The sequence below is a fragment of the Pygocentrus nattereri genome, chromosome 25, assembly GCF_015220715.1.
Source record: "Pygocentrus nattereri isolate fPygNat1 chromosome 25, fPygNat1.pri, whole genome shotgun sequence".
In the NCBI taxonomy this organism is placed as follows: Eukaryota; Metazoa; Chordata; class Actinopteri; order Characiformes; family Serrasalmidae; genus Pygocentrus; species Pygocentrus nattereri.
In genome coordinates this window covers 9,686,369-9,700,808 of record NC_051235.1, presented here as the reverse complement: position 1 = coordinate 9,700,808, position 14,440 = coordinate 9,686,369, and the positions used below count along the sequence as shown (strand labels likewise).

General features: G+C 36.9%; 1 protein-coding gene across 1 annotated transcript; it reads left to right on the top strand.

Annotated features, from left to right (window-relative positions):
• Positions 1–1,758: 1,758 nt before the first annotated feature.
• LOC108425745 lies at positions 1,759–10,605 on the top strand. Its single transcript, XM_037534712.1, has 7 exons — positions 1,759–1,871; positions 2,237–2,343; positions 4,385–4,481; positions 5,562–5,907; positions 8,110–8,202; positions 8,491–8,624; positions 9,171–10,605. Exons 1-7 carry the CDS (start codon positions 1,863–1,865, stop codon positions 9,393–9,395), a joined length of 1,011 nt encoding a protein of 336 aa, XP_037390609.1. The 5' UTR covers positions 1,759–1,862; the 3' UTR covers positions 9,396–10,605.
• The last annotated feature ends 3,835 nt before the right edge of the window (positions 10,606–14,440 follow it).

Here is a 14,440-nt window from a genome sequence, read left to right as displayed (position 1 = left end):
ACTTGTACTCATTGGTTCTCTTTGTTGATTCGTCTTTTCTGAAGCCTATGTAGTAATTTGATCAGCTTAAAATCACCTGCTATCGGTTGCTGGCATACTTTCTTTATAAGTAAGTTCTCTTGGCAAAGGCATGAGGCATATCAGCCTTCTAGTTTAAGAGTTTAAATCTGTGCCTTATTCTTTTTTCAGCTGAGAATTTGGTGAATGAATTCATGATGATTCATTATGAGAGAAGAATAAGCTGTACTGATTCATTTAAAGTCACTGTAGGCTAAAAAAAACACTACTTGTGCTATTTGTGATTACAATGATACTGATCATTGTAATCTTCAGGGTGATACATATGGCAAGTGACTCAATATTAGTAATGCTCTTGTTGTTGGTTCTAACTATGACGTCGAGGAGGAGGATAATGATGAAGGTTTTTCATGCAGGCGTGCTGATGTGGGAGGTGTACAGTCTGGGCAAGCAGCCCTATGAGCACTACGATAACGCCCGTATAGCAGAGAGTGTGTTGCAGGGCCATCGCCTCTACAGACTACAGTTTGCCACAGATCAGATATATGAAAGCATGCTGGCACAAGGTAGCAGTATCAGATTTTTGTTTTTCCTACTGTTTTTTTTTCTCTCACAAACATTTTTTGACATTTTGAAAGTTAGAAAGTTTTACACAAGGCATTTGTATATCATTTGCAAAATGTAGGTTTCATGAACCAGTGTTTCACCCACAGGTCAAATTAAACTCAAAGGAATAACTTGAATTGTTTCAAAAATATGTTTAATACGGCTGAGTTTCTATCAACTCTGTACAAGAGAATAAAAATCACTGTCACATTCATTATAGCACTTTTGAAAAATATGGTGTGAGTTCTTAGAGAATTCTTGAATGTTGAGCAATTTCTGCTGTTTTGACTCATGAGTTCCATATGTTAAATGTTTAGAAGGAAACCTGGCTACTGTCTGTTGTGCCCCCCCCCCCCACCCCCCCACCCCATGCCTGTTCTTGGAAACATTACGCCAGTGAATAGATCAGATTGTTCTCGTGATATTAATGGGGGAACCTGCATGATGTCTCTGCTCTGTCATTATTACAATTCAGTAAAAACTGTTCATATCCATGCCATACACGGTAAAGCCTGAATAGACTGTTGATGTGCTTTAGTACATTAAAATAGGAGAAAGTACAAAATGGTCTCACTGTTGAAAATCAACATCCACAAAGGATCAGAAAAAAGAAAGATCTAGAAGCAGATACAGTTCATTTCTAAAGCCCATGCTTAGAGTTTCACCTGAGAGTGTGAGCAGTTTCACATGAACTTGTGGTTTTTGTGACATTTATTTCTGTGTGGGCTGTTTTTGGCAACCTTCAACCAACTTTTCACTAGAATTCAGGTAAAATTAGGTTATGTACTGTTTCTTTTTGTACACTTTCTACTCCACTACGTAAAACCCACTAGCGTTTCACGTTGTCTCTGAAACTGTGTAGCTCATACCTGTACTGCAAAACATGAGCCTGTTGAGGTTTGTAGTAATTAAAGGGAAGAGTGAAAAGATGAATCAGGAAATCATATGTATTAGACTACAGATGTGTTATATCCTCATTTTTATATCCCACTCCATTCACTGTTTTTCGTATATACTTTCACCCAGAGCGTGTCTTCCTTTTATAAAAACAGGACATTTTTTCCTGTTGCTGGAGGCATCATTACTTGTTCCTCTCCTGTGACTGTTCACTGCTTCCTCTTTTCTCGAGAAAGCCTCACAATCCGTTTAATTGTGGACCCGCCCACTTTCTTGCTGTATATATGTGAGTGAGGTCTTGTGCTCCAGCCAGAGTCATAAGCATCTGCCAAGACAGCAACATGGAACAGGTACAGAAAAGCTTCATGCATATATTATGTATATTTTAGTCTATTTACTGAAACCTTTCTAATTAGATGTACAGAACAGTTTGAAAGTTTGGAATCATAACCAATAACAATATAAATAGTACATCTTTTTTTTACATTTATCTGCAACAAAGTTGGTTTTATATTATTTAAAACAGTGATTCCAAACTTTTAAATAATAATGAATATTATGTATCATTATATGTTGTGTATAATTATAAATACTCAATCTTTCTGTCTGTCTGTTATCTTGTCTGATAACTGTTTGATTTAGACTGGTGAAATATTTAAGGAAAAGATGCCTTGCATCACTGCGGTCTGGAAATTTTTTTTGTGTTGCTTTCTAGGCCAGTTCTCTTTGTGGGGGGGTTTCCCTGCTTCACACTATGGCTGATGGGAAACACCACTATGAAGTAAGAAATGTTTTGGCCCATATACGACGTAAATTTGTCAGGTAAGATCAACTGCACATTTCATCAGCTATGCACTTCCATTCAGAGTAGCTGCATCAATCAGTGATACATATATGTTGTATGTGCTCAAATGACACAAACTATTGAGACCTCAATCTTGATATTGGCACTCATTCAGTGCCAGTTGACTTTGTAACAAAGTCAGTTCTTTGCATATATAACTGGGTTGTAAACAACCCTGCTCAATTCAACACAAATTTTTAAATTTTATCCCTTTAAATTAACCCTAAAATATTATACAGTAATTACTTGGAAAGCAATGTAAAGTGGTTGAGTTATTTTTTAAGTTTCTGGAATGTGGAATAGAATCTTGGACAACCCGGCAGGCTCGGGCCATTTAACTAAGTAATTGCAATGTAAAGTCATTTAGAGTCATTAGCTGCTTATTGGTGTATTTATTTTTGTTCAGTATGTATTAATGCTGAACTATTACTTGTTTATACATATTGAAATCACAGTTTGAAAGAGAGTGATTTTCACATGAGCTGCAGTTGTAGTTATATGCTACATTATTCATCTTTCTCTTAAAAGTTTTAAGAGCATGTGACATGGCAGTTAGGCACAATACATTCAGCAGTCAAGCCTCCATAAAAATCCACAAAAATCAATTAGTCATGCTTTATAGTAACTCTGATTACACAATCACTAATAATCTTTTAGCAATCCGAATTCTGCTCTGAATGTGTGATCACTAGTAAAAATCACAGTTCCTGCAAAAAAACGGAAGTCTTGACCATCTTTTATACAGAGATAGAGGCAGCAAACAGAAAGCGCTGATTCTGCACTCTAACATGTTTCACTCTGGTCAGAGAGCACGTACATGAGCTGTAATTCCTCTGGCAGAAGATTTAAAGAGTCTGCATCCCATTTTTCTTTGTGTTTTTGAGGTTTGTGTGGTTTTACTTACCAAAAAAACAGTAATAATTCATATTTCTGATCATTTTCTGACCTTTCTTGGAATTAAGAAAGCTGTTTTCTTTACTGGGTCTTTAGGACTTATATGTAAATTAGCCCTGCTCTTTGCTGTGTCTCATTCAAAAAGCATTTCAGGTTGATGGGTGAAACTAAACAGATGTCGACAGAAAAGGCAGATGCAAATGTACTGGCTTTGGTGACATCTCAAAAAACAATTTATTCAAAATGCCTTAGTTTCCATATATGAACTGTATGGACTGAAGCACGAACAGTGTATGGACAGAGAAGTGAATGGTTAAAACATTGTTTTAGATTAGATTAGATTTTACTTTATTGTCATTGTGCATTGTACAGGCAAAGTCAATGTCAATAAAATGCAGTTAAGCATCTAACCAAAAGTGCAAAATACAGCATTTTTTACATATAAAGTTCCGAAGGGTGGTAGAGTATATATAAATATGCAAGTGTAAATATTAATAAATGATAACGGTAAATGATCTCAATGTAGGGTAACTGGGTACCCGTGATGTATTGGGCAGTTTGCACTAGCTAAGTTAGCTCTACCTCAGCTCCTTTGATGTAGGGTGTTGAGCGCCAGGTTGTTGTCATCACACCATGCTGCCAGATGCTGCACCTCATCCCTGTAGGCTGTCTCATTGTCACCTCTGATCAGACCTATCACAGCTTGTGAACTTTATTATGGAGTTAGAGCCATAAACAGGTCTGTCAGTCAGGAAGTCCAGTAGGACAGTGTGGAGCACCGTAGAAATGGCATCTTCTGTCAACCTGTTAACCTAGGAGACTGGACTGCAAATGAGAAAGACCTAGTGTTTCACAACTTTCAAAAAAATGAGAAATTTTTAAAAAATGTTTTAAAAAATGAGAAATTTGATGGTCCATGCGATGGGACTCAGAATCTCAGAATGGATCACTGGAACAAAGAAAACATGCTTATTGATTAACATTTTGAAAAACTTTGTCCCCAAACTTTACAGTGTACAGTGTCAACAGTTTACACTCTGTGGACCCAGTTTACTGTCTATGGGATTTCATGTATGATGTAACTGTTGTAATAACTCATGGTTTCTCTACATTTTTATTCTGCAGGAAGGGAGACAAAATCCTGATGATAAATGGTGTGAAAACTAAGGATTTGCCCCCAGAGGAGTTCGCCAACATGCTATGTTCAAGATCTCCCAGCCTGGTGAGTAGTTTTGGTCACAAACTGACAGATAAGTGAGGTTAGACCTTTAATCTGGCTTGAAATTTTGGTTTGAACTTGAGTACAGCTTGATGACTATCTGTCTGAGTCTAACACGTGGTGATAAGTTTGTGTCAGCACTTTTCATAATGTGCTGTTCTAATTGTGCAGGGCTAAAATATCAAGTTAGCCTTTGTGTGTTTAATTCTAAAGCTGTATTTGTTCAGATGAAGATCTTACATATAATATATTGAACACAGAAAAATTTTAATATTCATACAAATATAAATACAAACATCCCTTTAGCTGCACTAAATGGAACTATCCTGAATTCATTCACTGTTTTATTTTTCATGCATTTTATTTTTACAGTCATTACTTTGATGTGTTTTAACATAGTAAGGCATCATATGGAGATAGCAACTCCAGTTCTTGACATATTTCTTCCAAAAATGTGCAGTATTTGTCCTACACCTGGCAGGAATAGGCATCCATTCCTATGTGATATGGGCGTCATGGAACTCCGTACTTAATTCTGTCTGTATATGTGGTCTAAGACGCTTGCACACACCTGAACTGAAAATCCAACCTTATGAAGCACTGATGTTGCTAATAATTGTAATGGTGGAAATGTTCCATACAGGTTTCAGTGATTTTACACAGTTTGGAGGCTGTGAAGAGTTCGAAAAATTCTCATTTTAAGCTCATAGTTTATAGAATGTTTCAAACAGTGGCTGTTGGTGAGTGTTTGTGAGTGATTGGATCTGTTCTGTCTTTATTTTTTATGTGCAGTTTTGATATTTTTCACCACTGGTAATGCCATACACAAACCACAGGCACATGTACACACAAGCCCACAGAGAATCACAGTCCAGTTCTGTGAACTGTTAAAAAATTTTACTGAAAGACATAAAAGTAAAATAAATGACCCAACTGCGTAAGTACAAAAGGAACGGAAGTGTGGCACAAGTAATCCTGTTTCATAACCCAACAGGACTTTTGAAGGGAAGCCGCTTTTGGGACTCTACAGATTGTGGTCATTGGTATCTAAACGTACATTAAGCTTTTTCCTTCTGTTCACAGACTATACACCAAGCAAGCATCGACACAGGCATAAAAGAATGCTTGGAGTGTGATAGCATCAAACCTTACAGCAAGGAGGAGATCACCTTGCGCTTCAGAATGGCTATGGTTAGAGAGGAGTGTCTGGAGGGAGAAGAAAATGGAGTGGACCCAGCTATGTGTGAATGGGAGAGCGACTACACTGAAAATGACCAGGAACTGCTTCTTGTGTCCATGAATGAAACCAGTGTAGCAGTTATGAGTGGAAGAGGCTGTGATCCTGAAAACCCCTGCAACAGTTGCGGCTGTCATGGGTGCAACCTCAGTGAAGTTGTTGTGGTAGCTGATTCATGCAATGTTACATCAGGTAAGAGTTAACAAAACAGGGTCACCTAGTCAGCTTCTTTTCCTTTAACACCTGTATTGTGGTCTGTGAAAACTTTTTTTAGACAGAAGGGGAAAATAACAGTAATATTTCTTTAACTAATTGGTTTCACTTAAAAGATTTTGTCAGTATGTGCTTAAATCTTAAATCTGTCAAAATTGCCCAAAATAATTTCTTTTCCCAGAGCTTTGGAATATGACAATATTTATTGTTATTGTGATCAATCATAACAACATATGCCACAAAATGCGTTTCTGAGCGTTTCTGATCATTATTGTTACTATGTCTAGAGCACTGAACAACGTAATGTTTCATCATAATGAGAACATAATTAGTCATGTTTAATTGGACTTAGTGCAGTGAAAATCTTATCATTTATAATTTTATGAAAATCATAGTATTTTTTAAAGGTGGAATCACTGGTTCTTTTAACAATCTGTTCCAACTTGTCAGAAATAGATATTGTGACATATTTAACATGACACTTTAGCTATTGATGTGTGAGCCAATCAAAAAAGGACTGCTATGATGAAACTTTGAAAGTACTCTCACAGTCACTTCACACAGCGACACTATATCCATAATGGACCTCATCATGCAGATGCCAAAATGTTGAATGTGAATAACTAATTATCCAGATGGTCACCAGCAAGCTGATGGTCACAGGTTTATCAGTTGGACAGTTAAGGCCCAAAAATCAACCAATTAAATACCTTCAACAAACATACTTTCAAAGAATGCATTGGATATTAAACAGTATGTTTAATTCAGTTTTTTTTTAATGAAATTGCAATTTTCTAAATGCCCTCTAGTAATTTTTTTAGCTTGTTTTATTAACTGTGTGTGGGGAAATTTAACCTTATAACACTGAGTTTATAAACCGTCTGTTAATGAGTTAGACCAGTCAAAGACAACTACACCCTCACATGATGCATACATGACAACACAGCCACAATTAACTGCCAGTGTGGTTTAAAAACAGGCCTGGACTTCAGTTTATAAAAGATAATCACAATTTATATTGCAATTATAATACTGGTCAGAAAAATTGCAATTAGATTTTTAGCCCTAAACATGATTCACTGGCATGCCAGTGTAAAGCATTGGTTAGAATGGTGTGAGGCTCACCACAACTGGACTCTGGAGCAGTGGAAATGTGTTCTTGCTAGTGATCAATCATGCTGCATCACCTGGCAGTCTGACTGATCAATCAAAGTTTAGTAAATGCACAGCACACAAATGCATAGCGTTAGCTAGTTTGGTGGAGGAGTTATAACGGTCTGGGGCCATTTTTCATGGTTCGAAGAGTTTAGTTCTTGTGGAGGGAAATATTAATGATACAGTATGCAGTGACATTCTTAGAGCATTGTGTGGGTCCAAAAGAGCTGTTGTGTTTTTTTAGAGGTCTGTTTTTTGCCAGCTGTTAAGTCTGCAAAACAGCTGCACAAAGTATGTGAGAAAACAATACATTGCTTAAAATACAACACTTGTTGAAATTTTAAATGAAGATATTTTCATTAGACACTTCTCTATGAAGATATAGATATCTGACTTTCTTTTCATTTCTGAAAATTATGCAACCACTGCTATTCTTCTTTACCTCAGTCAGTCTCATGTGCAGCTTTTCTATTTTAAATTTGACAGAGCAAGGTGTTTTTATACTTATTTGCAAAGCTAGGCTTCTAAGAAAAGCTTAATGTTATGGTTGGTGTCGTCAGTGGATTAAAGATTCTTTTAAAATAGCTTTAACTAGGCTGTATCAAAGCAATGGGATTCAGAAATGTGTCCATAAAGCATCTAATATGTCTTTATCATGTCCCCATTCTGTCTTTTCGAACAGGTTTCTTCATGTTTGTATTGTCTATAATGGTTAACTCTGTAAATGTTGTACAAATAAGTGTTTTAGGTTCATATTAATTCTGGCAACAGTTTAACATATGTGTATCAGTTGGCAATGGAATAACTTTGGAACTTTGGAATAACTTTATTGTATGAAAAGTAGGGAGACAAATTTATATATAAATCTCCTAAACATTGAAACAGTACATGGTGCTTTAATTTAAATGTATCACAGTTACATTTGTGAGCTATGCATACAATGTATTAATACATGTTAATAATTGGTGATACATATTAATAATTGGTGATATTGTGGTAAAGACTATCCAACTTTTGTTTCTTCAGTTGGCAGGGAATACATGAAATATGACCACGCAAAACAAGAGGAAATGATCAGCCTTGTACGATATCACCTGTCTAATACTTCCTTTCTGACAGGTCAGCAGATATTCATATTATATCATTTTACAAGTGATATTTGTTGCTTTGAAAGTAGTTAGCTGAGTTGCTCTACCTAAACTGTACAAAATCTAGGCTTCGCTGAAAACTCACAAGGACATTAATTAGTAGGGCTAAAGATTAAACACAGAATAATGCACTTTTTTATCACATTCTGCATTTTCTATAGAAGCTGATACATCACCTTCTTTCTTTCTGTTTTTGTTTTTCAAGATAAATGACATAAAGCACATTGCATGACACGTATGCATATTGTTTGTCTTTCAGCACCCATCAATGTCTACTACTACACTGAGTTAAAACAGACTTTTATAGGTAAACCTGTTGTATTGGAATTAAATGAGATCAATGAATTCCTGAAATGCACATGTGAGAGTCAGAAAGTGGTTTTGAAAAGTGAGGTAAGTTGTAACATGACATTAACATTAAATTCAAGCATTTAGGCAACCTTGTCAATCTAATCAAGACTGACCAGTGGTGTGATTTTTATACTACATATTAGTCAGGACTGAGCTTGAAATCAACCTGAAATCAAAATTGACCTTTTTTTTACATTGACAGTATTTGTCCCTAGCCATATAAAGCATAATTACAGTTTTAGTATTTGGCTACATCACTGTGCACAGCAGAGCAGGAACATTTACATTGACCTATATTGACCCAATTATTACAACATTGTGTAATCCAAAAAAAGTACAAACACAAGTGAGTGCTACTGGTAGAGAAATAAAAATATCACAGGAAGTGGGATTTAATAACTTAAGAATGAGAATATCCATGGCACTCTTCATCGTCTCTTCGTCATTTATTTGTTCTCACAGTTTAATTCCATTTTAATTCCTTGCATACATGATGTAATTCAATCTTTAAAGCCCTCAGTATGGGAGAGCTGTTAGTCTCTTTCTTAATTTGTGGTGTAACTAAACTTTTTATATTGGATATTTCAGTGCTGTGATGAAGAAAAACTGAAGAAAGTCTGTAAGGATGACAAGGAAATGTTGTCTTTTGTCTTCTACATGAAGACTTTGAAGGACGACACAAAACTATTTGAGTCAGCTGCACACAGAGGTTGGTTTATAGAGACTAATAATCATGTGGCTATGGAAAATAGACCAGAACAAATCAGTGGAAGCTTCTATTTCGTGATTTCATACAAGTGCACATCACAGTGAGGTCCTTTTTTTCCAAGAGATGCAGCAGTAATTCACCATTTCAATCCACATGGGGTTCAGAGGTGACTGATAATATTATAGGTGTTAGTATAAATTAGCAACAGAAAAAAGGTTAAAGTTGCCCTTTGACACTGACTTTTTTATAATATTTGATATTCTTCACAAAGTAATGTTAACCTTGTCAATATTAATGATTCTTACTGGCTATCATTCATTAATAAATACACTACCAATTTTGGTCTAAATATTCTTTTACATTTTTTGTTAAAATTTAATTAGGTTGCTTTACAGAATAAGGACTAAACATGCTAAAATGTGTTAAAGCCTGAAATAATCATTTAAAATTCGGAGGTGTTGGATGTTGCAGGAGGCTTTTGGACAATGTCATATGTCTTTACATATTAAGGTCCCATGCACAGGGTCAAAAAGACAGTCCAGCTTGATGTTTATGTCTCAAATGCAAAATCATCATTATTCTAATGAAGACATGGTGACAGTAGTAGATCATTCACATCCTTAGAAGACACAACCTTCACCAAGTTCTAATTCGGATCATCTTTTCAGAGAGGACTGGAACCACAACTGATGTTAGAAAATGTTCTTCCGCACATTGTATGCAATTATACATTTCCACCACAGAGGTCTCCAAACCCAAAACTTGTGTCGTGTAGCTTTAAGGTCAAGTCTTCTGATAAATTAAGCAATATTTGTATCAGAGATCAAAAGGCAACTTTTACTCAGAGCTAGTTAAGAGCTAAGGAACAAACTTTAACTGCCATTGCAGTAACAAGTAGATATGTATCATACCATGATTTATTGATTTTTTTTTTATTTTTTATATGAACACTTCTTTTGTCTTATAAGCCATGATCACGTTACAAGCCTCATTCTAAATCTCAAATCTGATTTTTGCTCAAATCTGATCTCTCTGACTGGATGGTTCACACTCGTTTATGTAAGTGATTCAAATTTGCCATTAATGTGAACGAACTGGTGTCCTGAAATGACCCACATGCGCACATCCTACTGAATACAGTCATGTGAATGAAACACATGTGACATGTATCATCAGCAACGGTCAGAACAAGCCTTCAGAACAGCAAACAGACTAACGGTCAGAACAAGCCTTCAGAACATCCTTGGGGCAGTCGTGGGCTGGAGGTTAGGGAACTGGCCCTGTGACCGGAAGGTTGCCGGTTCAATCCCCAGCGCCGACAGTCCATGACTGAGGTGTCCTTGAGCAAGACACCTAACCCCCAATTGCTCCCCGGGCGCCGTGGATAGGGCTGCCCACCACTCCGGGCAAGTGTGCTCACTGCCCCCTAGTGTGTGTGTGGTGTTTCACTTGCATGGATGGGTTAAATGCGGAGATGGAATTTCCCCGGTTGTGGGATCAAAACAGTATCACTTAAACTTAAACTTAAACATCATCAAAGGCAGTTGTGGGCTGGAGGTTAGGGATCTGGCCTTGTGACCGGAAGGTCGCCGGTTTGATCCCCAGGGCCGACAGTCCATGACTGAGGTGTCCTTGAGCAAGACACCTAATCCCCAACTGCTCCCCGGGTGCCATGGATAGGGCTGCCCACCGCTCCGGGCAAGTGTGCTCACTGCCCCCTAGTGTGTGTGTTCACTAGTGTGTATGTGGGTGTTTCACTTCACGGATGGGTTAAATGCGGAGGTGGAATTTCCCCGGTTGTATCACTTAATCTCTTAATAATTAACTCAGAACATTATTATTAAAAGAGCGAGACAAAGGAAAACAAGGTGAGATGTGCTGCTTTTCTACCCTTTAACTTTAACTTTGACTTTAACTGTTTGGCGCTGCTGCCATGGTAACGCTGAATAATGGCAGTGAGAAAAAGCACATGAATTCCAATCCGAATGTTCACATTAAGGTCGCATGGCCATAAATCGGATACGTATCCAATCTACGACCACATATGAAAGTGACTCAGGTTGGATATGAAAAGATCAGATTCGTATGTCCACACAGCCCAGAAAACATCAGATTTGAGTTACATTAGCGCAAAAAATCGGATTTGTGCCGCTTGAGCCTTGTAAAGTGAACGTAGCCATAGAGCCTTTATCTGAGCTCTTCTTTGCTATAAGCTGTAAAACAAGTTCATTCTGGATTAAAATTCACTTTACTTTTGTGCAGAAATGTTCATTTGTTTTGTTACTACTAAAATGTTTAAAAATGTTTTATTTCAATATCTGTAATGCTGATAAATAGTATATTTACATATAAGCTTTCTACACAATATTACAAATTTACATTGTCTTCATTTTTTATACATGAAACTGCAGCTTAGAGCTTTGTAAGGTTTTCACACAAAAATGTCTTCATCTGTTTATGAATGTTACAATAGCTGTAGATTTTCTTTCAATTGTTGTAATCATTTCTTGGTAGCACTGTTCACTGTGGGAGGGGCTGTAGTCCGTTTCTGATCAGTTCTTTAGGGGCTCCTCAAGTTTCTTGTCTTGCCTGTAGATCAAAACAGTAGATTATACAACAGGTGGTTTCATTGTTGCAACTCACAGAAGCTGGTTTAGTCTCCAATGGATGACATATAAAAACAAATATGCAAATTGTATGTTTATCAAAAGTTGCTTCGTGATAACACTGTAAAACCTGAATTGTATTGAACTAAATTGTGACGTTAGTAGTGCTATGTTTGTTCTTCTCATTTTTGGATCTTTTCCTGTACTTCTTAAACAATTTTTAAATAAAAATGTTATACTCCAGAAATGTGTCTGTGTTTATGTGTGCTATGTTATGTAAATGCTTGGTAATTATTTTGCCTTTAATTGTTTACATTCTAAAAAATAAGTTTACAGAATCTTACTAATATATTTATAATAAAGTATAACTTAAAATATACATCACTGTACTTGTGACCCAGAAGGATGAGCAGTTTAAAAAAAATGTGTGTGTGTGTGTGAGCATTTCTTATAATATTTTTATAATATAAGAATACTGCTATTTGTGTTTCAACGTGTTTATTTGTTATACATTATTAGATCCACATTAGACATTATTAGAGTTTATAAAGGTACCTACAAAGCATAGTTATCAAGTTACAAGACTGTCTGTGTCTGTCTGTCTGCCCTGCGATGGACTGGCAACCTGTCCAGGGTGTATCCTGCCTTCCGCCCAATGACCGCTGGGATAGGCTCCAGCACCCCACAACCATGTGGTTGGTGAAGCACAGAGAACCTGCTGGTGCAATTGTTTTCCCCCTGATTTTATATTAAGCTTGTTTCACTTAATTGTAACATGGGGGAGCGATGATGAGGCGGATGCATGTGTGAAAAGAAGTGAGATTTATTAGGGGCAAATCCAGATTCAAGGTCAAAACGGTCCTGGCTCATAGAGCCAACATGGACAGATTGGGGAACAGACATGACAAAAAGAAACACAGACTAAACACACCATGGAAGTCAGAAGAAAGAAGGCCGAACAATATAATACAAAGACCAGCAAACTAACAGGGGAAAACAGGGCTTAAATGCAGAAACAGCGAAGGTTAACAAGACACAGCTGAAAACCATCAAGAGGGGAGTCTGGAAACAAGGGGGCAGGACAGGGAAGAGTCAAAACAAGGACGCACATGGACAAGACCAAAAGGTTAACACAAGCACATAGAGGAATGGGAGGGGCCAATCGTGACATTAATAGCCTATACAGGGCTATTGATGTAGAAACTTAAATTGATGTAGTAGAAGGGCTGGGCAATAAAACGATATTTGCTTATTAATAACAATTGTTAATTCTGAGTGAGCATTGTAGGTAAGTTACAGGTAACATTCCTTAATCTATGTAGATATTCGCAATAGATTAGCCCCTTCATACACAAAAATTGGCTTCTTATTCACCAGTGTCTGGTTCCAGTTTTCACATTCCACCTTAAATAGCGCAGCCTAAACAAGCTGGTGAATAGTTCATCTTATGTTATACGCCAACTTCAGCCTTCTGTCTCTTACTGTGTTTTCAGGGTTTATTTCACTTTTATGTACATTAAAATTGATCCACACATTTATGGATTTGCTGATATGAGTGAGACTGTTTATACCAGAGCTTGATGCGGGTCAATGTAGCACTAGTCTTTAAGTGGTGGTCTACAAAGTGCAAAACGCTTCTCCCTCAGGGTCACGAGGGGGGGTGCTGGAGCCTATCCCAGCGGTCATCGGGCAGAAGGCAGGAAACACACTGGACAGGTCACCAGTACATCGCAGGGCAAAAAATCAATAAAAATAAATAAATTAAGACAAGATCCTGTATGGATGACATATCATGCTACATAAAGGGGAACCAACAAGTGAACCACTGACTCAGTGACTACTTGTACAAAGTTTACAATTGCAACATCTCATGAATTTTTCCACTGAATTAGGGGATAATGCATATTTCAAAATATATCAGCTATGATCAGCTAGATCAGCATTATTTTGTGTTCACACCTACAGGACAGCCCTTGCTAGGACAATGCATTTAATTGAAACAATTATTTTTGCAACAATTTGCTGCTATCTGCATCCATCAACAATGCACAGATAAATAGGCCATGGAGTCTTTGAAGAGGTACGTCTCATTTTCATTCAAGAAAAAAAAATTTGCAATGATTCTAGCAATATAGGAGGTGAATATTTACTATGTGTTTACAAAAACAAACATTTTCCCCCATGGCAGTTTTAGACTACTTTAATGGAATGGTTGGAGTCTGTACATAAACAATTGACTATATTCAATCAGGTTACCATTATGATTAGGTATAATGACTTCAAAAAGTTACCAAAGCACAAGTCATGTAGCTTCTTTCTGCAGGTCCCTTGGAGGTTATTCCTACAGCAAAATGGAAATCTACAGTTTTTTTTTAAATTAGTATCAAATAAAATATCTCCCCTTATCTTTATTAGATTAAGTAGAACACTCGTGGTTCTATGTGTGTGATGTTATGACTGTGTTGAGCTGCTAGAGAGATAGGAAGAGTGAGAGGGAGAGATAGAAATAGGATGGCTGACTTTCTGTCATAAGAAAGTTTGTC

Bases quoted from the DNA above. Each gene is read 5' to 3' on its own strand.
- LOC108425745 (XM_037534712.1), top strand. The intron at 2,344-4,384 runs GTAAGATCAACT...TTTATTCTGCAG, and splicing joins ATACGACGTAAATTTGTCAG to GAAGGGAGACAAAATCCTGA. The intron at 8,625-9,170 runs GTAAGTTGTAAC...TGGATATTTCAG, and splicing joins AAGTGGTTTTGAAAAGTGAG to TGCTGTGATGAAGAAAAACT.